Source organism: Coccinella septempunctata, chromosome 4 (genome assembly GCF_907165205.1).
Source record: "Coccinella septempunctata chromosome 4, icCocSept1.1, whole genome shotgun sequence".
NCBI classification, from domain to species: Eukaryota; Metazoa; Arthropoda; class Insecta; order Coleoptera; family Coccinellidae; genus Coccinella; species Coccinella septempunctata.
Genome location: NC_058192.1, coordinates 21,728,158 through 21,743,301, shown reverse-complemented (window position 1 = coordinate 21,743,301; position 15,144 = coordinate 21,728,158). Strand labels below are relative to the sequence as shown.

Here is a 15,144-nt window from a genome sequence, read left to right as displayed (position 1 = left end):
TACTAAGTAGTAGAATATCGGTTGAAATTATAATTTTTCCAACTGACTTATATTTCTTCGCCTTTTTTTCAAATTTTAATCTAACTTGACTCCTAGACGACAAAATATTGGTACCTATATGACTTAGGTATAAAGTGTGTTTGTGTATCTGCGTGTGAATGAGCGTTACTTTCTAGATTTCCTTCAAACAACACATATATTATTTCTAGTGACAGTACCAAGAATCATTAACAGGGTAATGAAAATAAAGAAGTAACCCTCTCTTGAAAAATTTTTGAAAATTTTAGGTTAGTTTAGGATTTCTCGAAAATACCCAGTGATTTAGCTACTCCTCTCAAAAGAATTACATATGGAAGATCTTTTCAAATGATTGTAACATCTCAATTCTTTTACGCTCATAACTCCCGAATATATGTGGAACATTTATAAGATGATTGATTATAAATGCCTGCCCCCCTTTAACTTTGTTGTGTCATTGTGAAGAAAAAATATATTAAGATTCTTCAGTACAATGAGATTAAGTGAAAAAATCGAATACCCATTTGAAGTAAGAAAGAAAAGGATCATACACAGGGTTTCTGGAACACCCTGTAGTTATGCAACTCTTTTCAAAATATCCGCACAGATGTGTAGTGTCACAGATTTATCTATTTATTCTGAAGGTAATTTTGTTTTTCCTGGGGTTTCACAGCTCATTATGAAAACCTGAAATGGTATAGGAAAAAAGTGTCTCTTTTGAGCTCAAGAATCGACTGTTAAAATATTTGTACGAGTCAAAGACTCACCTTGTATCCTGATGTATATGAAATGATGTATATGAAATGAGGTTTTTCAAAAATTCGTTTTGTACGAAATTTCAGTTTATAGAAACTGTATTACAGTTAGGGTAGGTTATTCAACTACTTTTCGTCTCATCACAATATGCCCTCAGTATACCCCCTGATACTTGATTTTTATCGAGTAAATATGTGAAAATTGTCCTTCAAACGTGATAATGATTCCTTTGTTATGTGTAAGATTTGATAACTCTTCATAATTTGTGATCAAATAGAGCAGCCTGCGTAGATATTATTCGAGAAAGGTATTTTTCGTGATATCCCAGCGTGCTCAATTTTTTGAGAAAAAGTTTTCACCGTATATATCCTGAATTCGAAACATAATTAAACGAAATATCCAAGTGGATTCATGCAAATTCCCCAATCGAATAAATACTTTCAACGATGACCATTCTTGAAGTTATTCATTAGGCGATCTAATTAACCGCTCGAAAACAGAAACGTTGGCATAAATAATCACGATACAGCATATTATCGAAGGAACTACCAGATCGATGAATAAATTACTTGGAAAAATAAATCGATCAGAGATAACAGAATTATTGAGAAAAGAACAACTTCTATCCTACTACAGAAATCCTTCGAGATCCCATGACCAGAGTTCAATCCAAGATCGCCTGATAATTTTATTCGGTGTTTATTTTGCCAGTTGTTCAGTGCGTATCGTACAAATAACATGGGGGTCCTTAAATATTTCGCCTTTTTTCTATTTGTGCTAGCCAACTACAATTTCGCCACTGCGGATAATAAAGTCGTTTGTTATTATGACAGTTCTTCAAGCTATAGAACCGGTAAGTACTCAATGACCTCAATTATACAAAATAAGTATATGACATATTGGAGACAAGGATGACGTTTTTATGATTGCTGAATAAAGGTGGTAGAAGTGGTAGAATGTTAAATAATTAATAATTATGTGTGAAAGTATTATCACATTCAGATCGGTTATAGAACGATGAGTTCCGTTCAGAAATTCTTAATTTTTATTGAAAGCGCTCTCTTGGTCTCAAATTACTGCATTTCCTGAAGTTACTAGAGAAACAGCAGAGTTTTCCCGAAATTATCGAAAATTTTAATTGTAGTTACTCTGGTAACTGATTTCATATAGAATGAAGCTTGAAATAGTAAGAGTAAGCAATTGATGTGAGCGGCGTGAGAGCAAAATCACACCCTCAACCTCTCTGACCCCCTCCCCAAGGATTATTACGCAGGAGATGGCGCAAGCGGCTTATCATTTTACCCGAATGTTTGCGATTTTCCAATTTTGAGCAAAAATCGGTCTCAAATGATTAAGTTACTGAAGAATTCGCGGAAAAATTTCATATTGTCCGTCCCTTCAGCCTCCAAGATAACAACTGTTCTCTGATGGAAAAGAGTTGGGGGGGACTCGTCAGGATAATGTTTAGGTACACAAATCTGCTCGATGGTTTGAGAATTTTCGCCATTTGAATTTTTTTATTTCGTTATGGAAAAAAATACTGATCCAATTATTGTAAATATTGAAACTCAATGATTATTCAAACTGATCAGATCTATATTATTCGGGAAATACAGGGTGAGTCTTTGACTCAGCTCAGACAAATATTTTAACAGTCGATTCTTGAGGGTAAAAAAAAAGAAACACCTTTTCCTATACCATTCTTTCTGATTCGACCCTGATAAAGAGATAGTTTCCATAATGAGCTGTGCCACCCCTGGAAAACCCAATTTTCCTTCAGGATAACTAGCTAAATCTGTAACACTACACATCGATGGATCTTTCAAACAGAATTTTATTCAGCCAAAGTATCCAATTTTTCAAATTTCACAGATACTTTTTAATTTTTGAACGTCAAATTACTCGAAAACGGCGCATTATACGAGAAAATATGAATAATACTTTTATTTTACAAAACGTTCAAATATTCATTAGATAGCGTCCATTTTAGTTTAAAGAGTTGGGTCCTTTGAATTTTTTGTCTTTTTATGGTAGGTAATGGTCATAATGAGAAATCTGGAAGACGTGGGTGATATCTTGTGTCCGAAAAAGATTAATTAAATAAATGAAAAACTTTATTTCGAAATTTACTTCATTCGATGAAACCGTGTATGAGATATCACTAAAAATAATTTTTTTATGGTTTTTGAACAGCCTTCAACAGAAAAAATAGTAAAGTAAAAAAGTTTTTCTTCTGACCTCAAGAATATTTGTACAAGTCAAAGACTCACCTTGAATATGCACAGGGTGGGCAAAATTCGTTGTCTACTGAGGGATCTCGAGAATTATAACAGGCAATTTCTCAATTTTTGTTGATAACTCAAAAGCTAGAAATGATGAGCCGATTCTGTTTTGAGATTTGGATTAGTCATGAAAAAAGAGTTCGATAATGCGTCATCCGTTTTCTTCTAGCCGCTATAATTCCCGAGACCCCCTACGTGGACAACGAATTTTGCTCACCCTGTCCATATCGATAAATAAATTTTTTCTTCGGAGAGCCAAACAGCGTTTGTGCTTTGAGTGTCTGGATGAGTGACCATGCTGGTTATACCACTATCGGATACTGAGGAATTATATATCTCATACATCTTACATTCAATCGATACTTGGTACCTAAGTTTTCACCATAATTTAAATTTATAGGACTTGTCACATTGAAAAAGTAGGTTTGAAAAACCGAATATGAGAAATAATGAGAAAAAAATTTATATATGGGTACTTACTTGAATTTAATGAAAAATAATTGAAATTCTTCTCAAGAAAAAAATTAACGTGAAGCCACTGTTAAGTCTTCATTTCATACAATGATGTAACGGAATGAAAATAATAAGTAGGTAGGTATGTTTTTCCTATAGACATCATTCTTATGCTCATATTGAAAAAATAAAATAAGTATGAGTTTGAATTTCCTGGAATTACAAATTGTAAAAGAAAAGATTAGAATTAAATTCTATGAGATTCATTTTTTAGCACTTCAATAAAACCGTCCATAAATACATTTCTTCGAACTTCCACAGATTTAAATGCGATCTTCTCCAAGTGTTAGAAAACAAAGTTAAAAGGGGGTATTCAAATACCTACTCAATATGTTTTGGGTGAACGTGTTAACCGAGAATAGATTAATTGTCTGGCATACCAAATGTCAGATATAAAGCAGATGCAGGTTAGCAGGTATCCGTAGTATCCATAGTTTTGAAAATGAAGTATCCGATACTCAAATTAGATTCTATCACAGCATTTTTGGAAAATTGATGATAAATAACAGAATAAATCTCGGACGGCTCTATAGAAAAACCGTTCTCATGATGATGTTTCGCAAGACGACTCTTTCATATCAACTTCCAAAAGTCGAGGTTTCTGTGCAAAGGGATAGATTTTATCTTTCGGGGCTAATTTTCAAAACAATATTTTTTCACCAAAACCCAAAACTAGTCCAGTTCTTTTTTCAAGGCAATTGAGCTAGCACTATGTATATCCTGAGAAGAAGTAGGTAGGTACCTAGTATATGTAGTTCCTACTCAATTAAAGTCGACTAAACTCCTCTACGAAGAATTCCTGAAATAATTCTCTATAATACATATATACCTACAATAAATTTGGTACGGTTTAATCACACCGCATTAGGAATTCGTTGGTGTGAATTTACACGTGCTAAATGAAGAATAATAATTTTTCGAAATTTTCGAATACAAATAATAGTGTAATTATCAGACACTTGTTATTACGCTGATTATATTTCTCTCGCTCCATGGAATCTTATTTGGTCACGGTCAAAATGGGTTCAATCAAATTTCACCAAATATTTCAAGGCAGGCATCATCGAACTCACAAATCTTTAGATAAATCATTACTCCTTTCGCATACCGTCTATATCCTCTCATTTACAACTGAAAATATTCCAGATCCGGCTCTGAAGAGTAAACTCATTAGATTTTACCAATATACCAATATTTTATGAGCTATATAGCTTTCAAAGAAAAGATATAGCAAAATCAAACTATCAATTTCCACCATAGTTCAATTTAAAAATCGCTACAAACCTTTCAGTATAATCAACGTTTTTTGTAGTGTATAGCAATTCAAGTGAATATTATTATGCTGGATCTGATGAAGGGTTATTTAAGTCAATTCAGAAAGGAAACAAAATTAATTTTTTAGTTTCATTCAAAGAGAAAATTTCCACTTCCAAAAACTTCCACTTCTGTAAGGAATATTTGAAGAAGAGATCAAATGGAGTTAAAATGGAAATTCATAGTCAACGTTCTCAACCAACTTTATTTTCGAAAAACAACTTTAAAATCCTACCATCTACTGAACCGGAAACTACCAAAGATAACTAGATGAAATTCAAAAAATAATGTCTTCAATTCTTAAAGGCTGAAAAACACACAAACTAGCTCCAGCTAAAGTGTTTTTTATAATTAACGAGTACAAAAGGTCCTTTTATCCCACAATTATTACTAGTTTCGAGACTTTTAAAAACAGTCTCATTTTGAAATCTTAATATGTGACAGGAAATTTCTAAAATAAAATAAAATAATGTTTAAGCGTTTTTTGGGTTACTAGTTTCAATAACAAATATATTAATTATTGAATGTTCTACTTCCAGGCCAAGGAAAGTTTGAAATCAGTTTCTTAGACAGTGCTCTTCAATTCTGTTCGCATCTCATTTATGGATATGCAGGAATTGATGAAAAAACTAACAAACTAAAAGCACTTGATGAAGCGTTGGATCTTAACCAGCATAACTATCAGAAGGTAACAGATCTCAAGAGAAGATTTCCAGGTCTTAAGATCCTTCTGTCTGTTGGCGGGGGAAGAGACGGGGCGTATGACGAAGACAGAAAAGTTGCGAAATATCTAGAGTTGGTAAGTCTAATGAAAAATATTTTGATTTTTTCGCAACAGTTTAAATGTGATCTCAACCTCCTATTTATTATTGGTGTGAACAGCTTAGCAAATATTTGTCAGGCTCTTAATCATCAAATGGATTGATTTACAGACAACATTTGGATATTTTTGCAAATATTCCGTAAAAATCCGTAATAATATATCCTTATTTCAGTTAGAATCGCCGGACAAACGAATTGCTTTCATTAATTCTGCAGACTCATTTCTGAGAACCTATGGCTTCGACGGCTTGGATCTTGGTTGGGAATTTCCAGAGACAAAACCAAAGAAAATTCGCGGAAAAATTAGTAAGTATATCGATTAAGGTTAATTCAAATATGAAATTGGAAAAATACATACATATATGTAAGTTCTTATGAGAGGTCAATATGATTATCCGAATCGCATGTACTCAATTGATAATGAGGAAAACAACTGATTTATCAGGACAAACAATTTACTCAAAATAAAGAATTTCTAGAAATATAGAACATTGAATCAGTAAAAAATCTTGTATGGAAATATAATCAATTATGTCTGATAGAATTTCGTAATTACCTCCTTTTTATCTTAGCTACAGTTCGACTCATCGCTAATTGGATTGAAGTACAGTGAACCACTCAATTTCACTTGTTTATTCGTCAGTTTTTGAGAATATTCATTATATAGTTAAAACTAAAAATTTGCGATTCAGAAAGTAGAAAAACCAAAAGAGATAATCGCAAATGACGGATCACATTCAAAACTTTATAATCACCTTATTAAATTAATATTTTTCTACATAAACCATTTCACACGCGTGCATGTGAGTGTGCTTGCATGCATGTTTTCATGTTTAGGTAAAGACCCTAAATTAGCAATAGTTCCTGCAGACCCTTTTATAAAAGGGTCTGCTGAAGCTATAGCTTCAGTTAAGTTATAGCTTCATTAGTAGTGCCCCCCCCCCAAAAATAGTTGAAAAATGTTTACTATTTTTATGTTAAATTGTTTGTCATTCCTTATACAAGTCCTAGGCAATAATTCAATTCTGAGTGAATGTTGTATTCATCCACATCTTGAAGAATTTGATCAAAGTATCAAAATATCAACAAGAGGTGTTATTCAAGCGAATTCCCGATAAAGTCCAATATGTTCTTGAGACTTTAGATTAATATTGACAGTTTTCACAATGGTTTAAAAGTGATATTCTGCTGTTTTCAAACAATTAAGGTCAGCAGTAGATACGTGTGTCTTTTTGAATCATCGTTTTTTCGAGAATGGAAGGCGAGGTTCTTTTGAATGGCTTCCAAGATCTCCCTGATTCGATATCTCTAGATTTTTGTGGGGTTAGTCGAATACTGCCTTGTAATCTATTTTTCTCCAGAAAATCTTTTACAGAGAATTGTGTTAGCATTAAAGCATGTAATAAAAATAAAATAACATATCTGAAATGTTATGGTATGCAGGAGAAAATGTTGACACTGTTACTGTTTAGAGATAAAGAGTAGGCAGTTTGAACATATCTTATTAACCCTTAATAACCTGAGTTATGATCACTATTCTAATTGAATAAATATTCTTTATAGAGTGTACAAGACAAAAACAACTCAATTTCTGTTTGAAAATTGTATAGTTTTTGTTTGAGAAAAATGGTGTTACATATATGTAACGCTAATAGCTACAGTTACTGAGAAATAAAATAGATTTGCCAGTGAAATTTGCGTTACATATGTGTAACACTAGGTTATTATGGGTTAAGTATAAATCTATCAGAAACACGACGACTTTGATGCACTTCACCCATCAATAGAGGTTACAACAAAAAAAAGGAATGTGTCATTTGACCTTTATATTGACCGTACATCCACAAACTTGCTATCAAATGTGTCTCTCGACAAATGAAAATTGTCTCAGTGTTTTCCAAAAAACTTTTCCAGAACATTGTCTTTGAAGTGGAAAAAATATGCGGGATCATATTCGAATTGAAAAGATCTTTGAAAAGAAAGTGTCAATCGGCCAGCATTTCCTATTTGAAAACTTTCGAGAGAATGAAATTAAAATCCTCATCGAATCAAAAAATAATAGATGGAAAAAATTAATATGCTTGACTGGTCATTCGTTCTAGATGGAACACAAACATGATACTGATACTAAAAACATTCCTTTGAAAAAAGTATTAGAAACGATCTAATCTAAATCAACACAGAAAACGCTTCATTTTAAGCATAATTATATTTGTGATTATTTTCTCTAGGTGGATGGTTCAATAAGTTGAAAACTAAGATCGTTGGCGAGAATGAGGTAGACGAGAAAGCAACCGAGCACAAGGAGGAGTTCACCGCACTAGTTAGAGATCTGAAGAACAAGTTCAAGCACGAGGGACTATCTCTCACATTGTCAATCCTGCCAAATGTTAACAGCACAGGTATATATACATTAAGGTTAGACACACTTGAAAGACATGAAAAAAATCAATTTATTTCTAAGAAAATCCAAGGACAGTAATGCAGGCTTTCAATGATCTATCCAAATGCATCAGAATCTGAAAGATAAATAAAATAAAATCTTGCTTTGAGAACATTCCAGATTATTTGTTAATTGCATTGGTCTAGAAAAGATTCTCGTCAACTTGTATACTGTCTAACTGAATTTTTTTTTTCATTTTATTGGAAAAGTTTTATTCTAGGCATTGCGTTTGCGCCCTGATTTTGGTTTTTCTGGCCTAAATAATCCCTTCGGTTACTACGCCTTCATTAAAACCATCATATATACAGTTCACTCTTTTTCCACACTTCAAATTTTTGAACAGGAAGACACGCTATATGTCCTAAATATTGTTCATTTTCCTGAATAGGCAAACGAAAACGAATTTTTAATCAACATTCGATAAAACTTGCGAAATACTCAAAATATCAAACTACCCATAAAATAACGAGATTCAGGATCCAGAAAGGTAAACAAACTTACTTTGGAAAGTATCAGAACTGTTTAGGATATTTGATATTTTTCTCCCCTAACCTTGAGTTTACACGCCATAATAGACGAGAAATCTAAAATCCCTGTCGACTAACCAAGGCCTAGGTACACACCGTGATAGTGTGATAGATCTATCTACGAAAATAGGCGACAAAGGATTCCTCTCGAAAGGACTATTAATGATAGCCGGGTTTCTCTGCCAAAACTGTCAATTTACACGCCATGAAAGATTGACTGAAGGAAATCTCTGTCGAATACATGCAATCGCAGCTATGTGAAGCTGGCACCCCCAAATGCGAATTTTGAAACAAAAATTTTAGGGTCATTTGTCCACCCTTCTTTTTATTTGTCCAGGCACCGTTTGAGAGATATGGAAAAAGAAGTTGTTTCGGTGCATTTTCTGAAGCAGCAAAAAGCAAAAGCCCCAAATTGCAGAAACGCATTTTTAATGGTATAGATCGTTTGTCCAACGTAAGTCCACTTTTGTCCACCTAATTTTTTCATTTGTCCATCCACAGAACCATAGAAATCCATCTAGGCAAATTTTGGAAAGTGTGAAGTTGGCACCCCCAAATGGAAATTTTTAAACCAAAATTTCAGGGTCCATGATTGTCCACCTATTTTTTTCATTTGTATAGGCACCGTTTGAGAAATATGGAAAAATAAGTTTTTTCGGTCCATTTTCTGAGCAGCTCAGCCAAATTGCGAAAACGATGGTAAATATCGTTTGTCCAACGTTAATCCACATATTTTGAAAGAGCCACTCTTCTAATAATAAATCTGAGAATTCCATCCATCTCGGCGCAACCGTTCGGTCTTGACGAATTTTTAACTGAACCCAGCTTTTTCAGGATTTTTCGAAGGTCAGCTTTCGAGTCGTTTATCTCTCAATAAAAGTAACCGTAGATGGAAATGTGATACATATTTTGAAAGAGCAACTCTTCTAGTAATAAATCTGAGAATTTCATCCATCTCGACGCAACCGTTCGGTCTAGACGAATTTTCAACTGAACCCATCTTTTTCAGGATTGTTCGAAGGTCAGCTTTCGAGTCGTTTATCTGTCAATAAAAGTAAATGTGGATGGAATCGTTATACATATTCTGAAAGAGCAACTCTTCTAGTAATAAATCTGAGAATTTCATCCATTTAGGTGCAACTGTTCGGACTTTACGAATTTTTAACTGAACCGAGCTATTTCAGGATTTTTCGAAGGTCAGCTTTCGAGTCGTTTATCACTCAATAAAAGTACCAGGAGATGGAAATGTGATACATATTTTGAAAGAGCAACTCTTCTAGTAATAAATCTAAGTATATTTTATCCATCTCGGCGCAACCGTTCGGTCTAGACGAATTTTCAACTGAACCCATCTTTTTCAGGATTGTTCGAAGGTCAGCTTTCGAGTCGTTTATCTGTCAATAAAAGTAAATGCGGATGGAATCGTTATACATATTCTGAAAGAGCAACTCTTCTAGAAATAAATCTGAGAATTTCATCCATTTAGGTGCAACTGTTCGGACTTTACGAATTTTTAACAGAACCCAGCTTTTTCAGGATTTTTCGAAGGTCAGCTCTCGAGTCGTTTATCTCTCAATAAAAGTAACCTTAGATGGAAATGTGATATATATTTGGTGGACAAACGTGGACTTACGTTGGACAAACGATCTCTACCATCCAAAATAAGTTTTTGCGATTTGGGGGTGCTGTTCAGAAAATGAACCGAAAATAGTTATTTTCCTATCAAGTGCGGAAAGTGATACTTGCCCGCACGAAACTGCCATTGCCCGAACGATGCGAAGCAGAGTTCGGGTAAGCAGTTGAGTGCGGGCAAGACACTTTACGCAAGAGTTAGGAACAATATTTTTTCTACAAGCGCTTGAAATATATAAATATATCAATTGCACGATACAGATCATATCTCATTTGATTAATTCATATAAAATGACAGACGTAATTCTGCATGTCGTTACCATGGGTTACTCATCGTTGACGTTCGGTGCATAGAGACATGATAGAATTTAATTTATTCTATAAGATTTGCGCATTCCCGCACGCAAATGCGTGCGGGAAAGAAATAGCAGGCGTTTTTCCGCACGTTTTGGAAAAGTGACTCTTTGCAACTTGAAATGCGTGCGGGAAAAAGGTTGAACGCGCACGCTTGTAGAAAAAAGTTCTTTTCCGATATCTCTAAACCGGTGCCTGGACAAATTTAAAAAAAAAAGGTTATCAAGCATGGACCTACGATGGACAAACGAACCTGAAATTTTTGTTTCAAAATTCGCATTTGGGGGTGCCAGCTTCACATGGCTAGAGAGGGAGCTGAACTATTCAGGATAATCGGTTTTTTTACCTCTATCAGAGATAAACTCTGTCTGTCTCTGCCTCTATAAACGTTGGCTTACACGCAATGAATGGAAGACGGGACGAAACCCTCTAGTTTCTATAAAAATTAACAATTAATATTGAAGTTGAATGATTCAAGTTTTATTCTGACGCTGTTAATCGAAGAATTTAAAATCTTTTCACTATTACAGCTTTCATTTTATTTTCGTCCGTAATTGCATAAATTGGAAAATGCCTTAAAGAGGAAGGCAGGTGAATAATAAACAAAATTGCAGATACATAAGACCCCGCTGATATAAAATCAACAAATATTACGGTCTAAATCGAACTAGCAAAATACCATCGCACAGAGTATAAATACTATTTCTACTATAAATACTATTTTGTCGAGAAAGAGTAGATGCTGAACATTCTTTCCCCGGTTTCGGTCTCATTTGACCTCGTCAGAGCAACACAGCTCCTTCTCCGATGGAAAAAAGTTTGGAATTGATGGACCTCCATTTAGTTGTAGTTGTCCTGACGATGGCAAATTGGCTAGTTCAATTCATATCGTAACACCTTTGCTGATATTCATATCGTCGGTCGTCGGGTGGTATATGCATCTGAATTGATTCTTATTATTGTATTCATTGCCTCCCTATTGAGACGTGATCATTCTTCATTATACAAAATAAAGATATTATATACGAATTTAGAATTCTTGACATCTATTTATATTTTAAGTGATGGGGTTATGTATATAGATTAATTTTTATAATAATTATATTCAATATGGGTAATGTTTTCACAGTGTACTTCGACCCAACAATCGCTCAATACTTGGACTTGATCATCCTGAAGGCTTTCGATTTCCACACACCTAAGAGAAATCCGAAGGAAGCCGACTACCCGACACCTCTATTTCCCATTTTTGACCGCAGGTTCGATGAAAATGCCGACTATCAAGTTAGATATTGGTATGTTCTCTTTGAATTTTCTAAAATAAAAGCCTTGAACTTTCGGAATCGATACAATTTAATCTCTCTCAAAAAATTTCATGTTTAAAATAGGATGAAAATTTTACAAAAAGCTTTTATAATTGCCGAAAGATTGAAAAATCCTTTTGACTCAAAAAAGTGTTTAGAATCAGCAGATTACACAATATTCTTGAATTGGCTTTATTATTAACAATTAAGTAAAGTCTTCATTCCCATATTATACACAAGCATATATACAATATGTAATATTATATCATCGGCAATAATCACAATCGGAAAATAAACCACTCTCGAAATGTCTATATAAAAAATACCGGTTTGGGATACCGAACTATTGGAAAGGAATATTGTTGTAGAATAATTCATGAACGATTTTTTAGGACAGAACATGGCACTCCAAGAAACAAGGTAATTTTGGCCATACCTTCATTCGCAAGAACATGGAAAATGACTGAAGATTCTGGACTCACTGGTGTTCCACCACTAACGGTTGAAGGTGAAGGGGCTGAAGGACCTTATACCAGAACACCAGGGTTACTTAGCCACCCAGAAGTTTGTACTAAACTGACAAACATTGAAATCAAACACAAGCTTGTTAAAACAGGGGATCCTACTGGTAGACACGGTAAGTTTATCCAGAGAGAGTTCAATGAGTTTATCACATATATAGGGACATGGAAAGCTATAGGAAGCGCGATTTTTAAAAGCATGTACCTATTATTGAAATATTATAATTTCATAGTAGTAGATATCCTAGTTTCAAATACGTGGACTGCGTATTATTCCTAATCAGCTGTGAGGTACATATATTCAATATACTTATCTGGCAAATGAATTCTCGGTGCACCTCCACCCAAAATACTGAATTCGACATCATTCTCAAGCAAGCAATAAGAAAGCAACAAGCATAAAACTACACTGGTTTCGTGAATATTCGTACCTCGATTTTTGCCACTTGAACAGATATTTAAACAGATTCACCAAAACCTTTTATAAAGCCATAATAATGAACTTTTTTATGGTGGAAATATCTCGAAAACAATTAATACCCCTACTCAAGCGAAAAAAAAAACACTCATAGTGAAATGAGAATAATAAATTAGAAACTATGGTTACTTTTCACTGTGTTTGTAACTAAAAAAATTGATTAGAGTCATTCGGGGCAACTGTGCGCACTTTTGCCTTTCAAGCCATACCCTGTTTCAAATGTTGAAGCTAGGAAAATTAAAACATATTCATAAGATAGAGAATTTTCTAATCTATAAAAAAACATCAAAAAGCCAACAAACAACAACGTTTTCTTTCCGCAAAAAGAAATTTAATGGTGAAAGTCGGAGTGCGTTCACATGCCCCGTATTGCGGGTAAATGAGCGCACCCTCACGGGGTAAGTGAAAGCAGTGCTTAATGAACCACACAATCAAAACAAATTACAAAATAATGTCATCAAAATGTTACAATATACACTGTCGGACACGGAACTTGGACCTTGCAGAGATGCTGAAAATTAACAAGAAAACTAGTGAATTTGATTGATTGCAAATAAAAAGTTAACGAAACGTCGCACGGCGCACTCCTATGAAAAACTAATCTGGGGATTCTGCGCCCTTGCTTCACCCAAATGAACCCCTCTTTCATACATTGCATAGTCGAGATATACGCACTGCGCACACTTACCCACTGCGCTCAGTTACCCCGAATGACTCTATAGAGCATTCGTACTACGTACGCCTTCAAATGATTTTATTATTTTATCATTTCAGGGGTCTATGCCTATCGTACTGTTGATAACAATAACCCTCAAGGTATTTGGATAGCATACGAGGATGTGGATTCGACCGGTTCAAAAGCCTCATATGCCAGAGAAAAAGGATTAGGAGGAATTGCCATTGACGATCTAACTTTAGATGATTTCAGGGGCTTATGTAGCGGTAATAAATACCCCGTATTGAGAGCCGCAAGACTCAAATTGTAAAACATTTATATAAAAAGTAGATAGGTATGAAAGATAATAAAATTTAGATTTTATTGAAAAAAATATACTTCATTTTATTCTCGAAAGTGGGGAACTGGTCATGGTCGAATTAAAGCAGCTTTAAGAATTAACGAAGAAATGCTTCGTCTCTTACTAATTAGATATCTCTACACTGAAATTCACTTTCATAAAGTGTGCAAACACTGGAAACCACTTATGGAATGAAATTCTTTGTGATCTTGTTAGAAAATTATAAAAAATACTGGTATACGTAAACTCGCTTAAAGCATAAATGCATCATGTAATTTAAGCCATAATAGAAATCCTCCCCTACTTCCAAAAAAAGTAATGAATGAGTACAAGGGATACTTCATCGGTATTGAAAAAATTCACTAGCAAGAAGCAATAATTAGTGCATAAATATTAATTATAACATTAGTACCTGCTCATCGTTAATCAAAAAGAGTAATTTATATATGCATATTATTGATTATAAAAGGTGGACTTATAGATATATGTACTCCTAGCAGAGCTGCTTTCTATTCACCTAGAAGTTGTTACTCTTTGGTATAATTGCAGTACATCACATAGGTGTAAAAAAACACCAGAGACAGCATGATTGCGAGTTGTTGCAGCTTTTGGAATTAATTTAACTGAATAAACTACCAAAGTGAATCCTCTATTCAAGCGATTCATGTAATTATTAATTACCAATTAGGACTGTATATTTGAGGTCAAAAAATTCATTAATTTTCTCACAAAATGCTAAGCTTCCGCAAAGAATTCCAAATTCGATTAAGTTCGAGCATTGTCTATGGCCGTATCGCGAAATTTCCGGCCGAAATTTGAATATGGATCTCCCGCCAAGAGGGTGATTCTAACCTCACAAATTAGGTTTATTTCATTCTAGTTTTCTGTTAATTTCGATTTGAGATTATTTTTTCTTTCTCCTTTTTTATAATATATTTTTTTTGAAACCCTCAAGTAACATTGTAGTAAAAAAACAATATGGAAATTAATTAACTATCCTGAGCAATCATACTTCTTTTTCCTTTCTTTTCTCGCCAATCACTTTTATGACTTTTTCCTTCAAGTTTTAGACTAGTCAGGATCGGAATATTCCATAATTTTTCATCCATATGTTACATATCTCTTCAATATTTTTGAAGTCATTTGCAAAGCATATACAAAAGG

General features: G+C 34.0%; 1 protein-coding gene across 1 annotated transcript; it reads left to right on the top strand.

Moving 5' to 3' along the window:
* Positions 1-1,365: 1,365 nt before the first annotated feature.
* Positions 1,366-14,013, top strand: LOC123312395 (chitinase-like protein Idgf4). The gene is made up of 7 exons (XM_044896790.1): positions 1,366-1,627; positions 5,423-5,682; positions 5,879-6,011; positions 7,937-8,107; positions 11,791-11,956; positions 12,358-12,602; positions 13,739-14,013. Exons 1-7 carry the CDS (start codon positions 1,513-1,515, stop codon positions 13,948-13,950), a joined length of 1,302 nt encoding a protein of 433 aa, XP_044752725.1. The 5' UTR covers positions 1,366-1,512; the 3' UTR covers positions 13,951-14,013.
* The last annotated feature ends 1,131 nt before the right edge of the window (positions 14,014-15,144 follow it).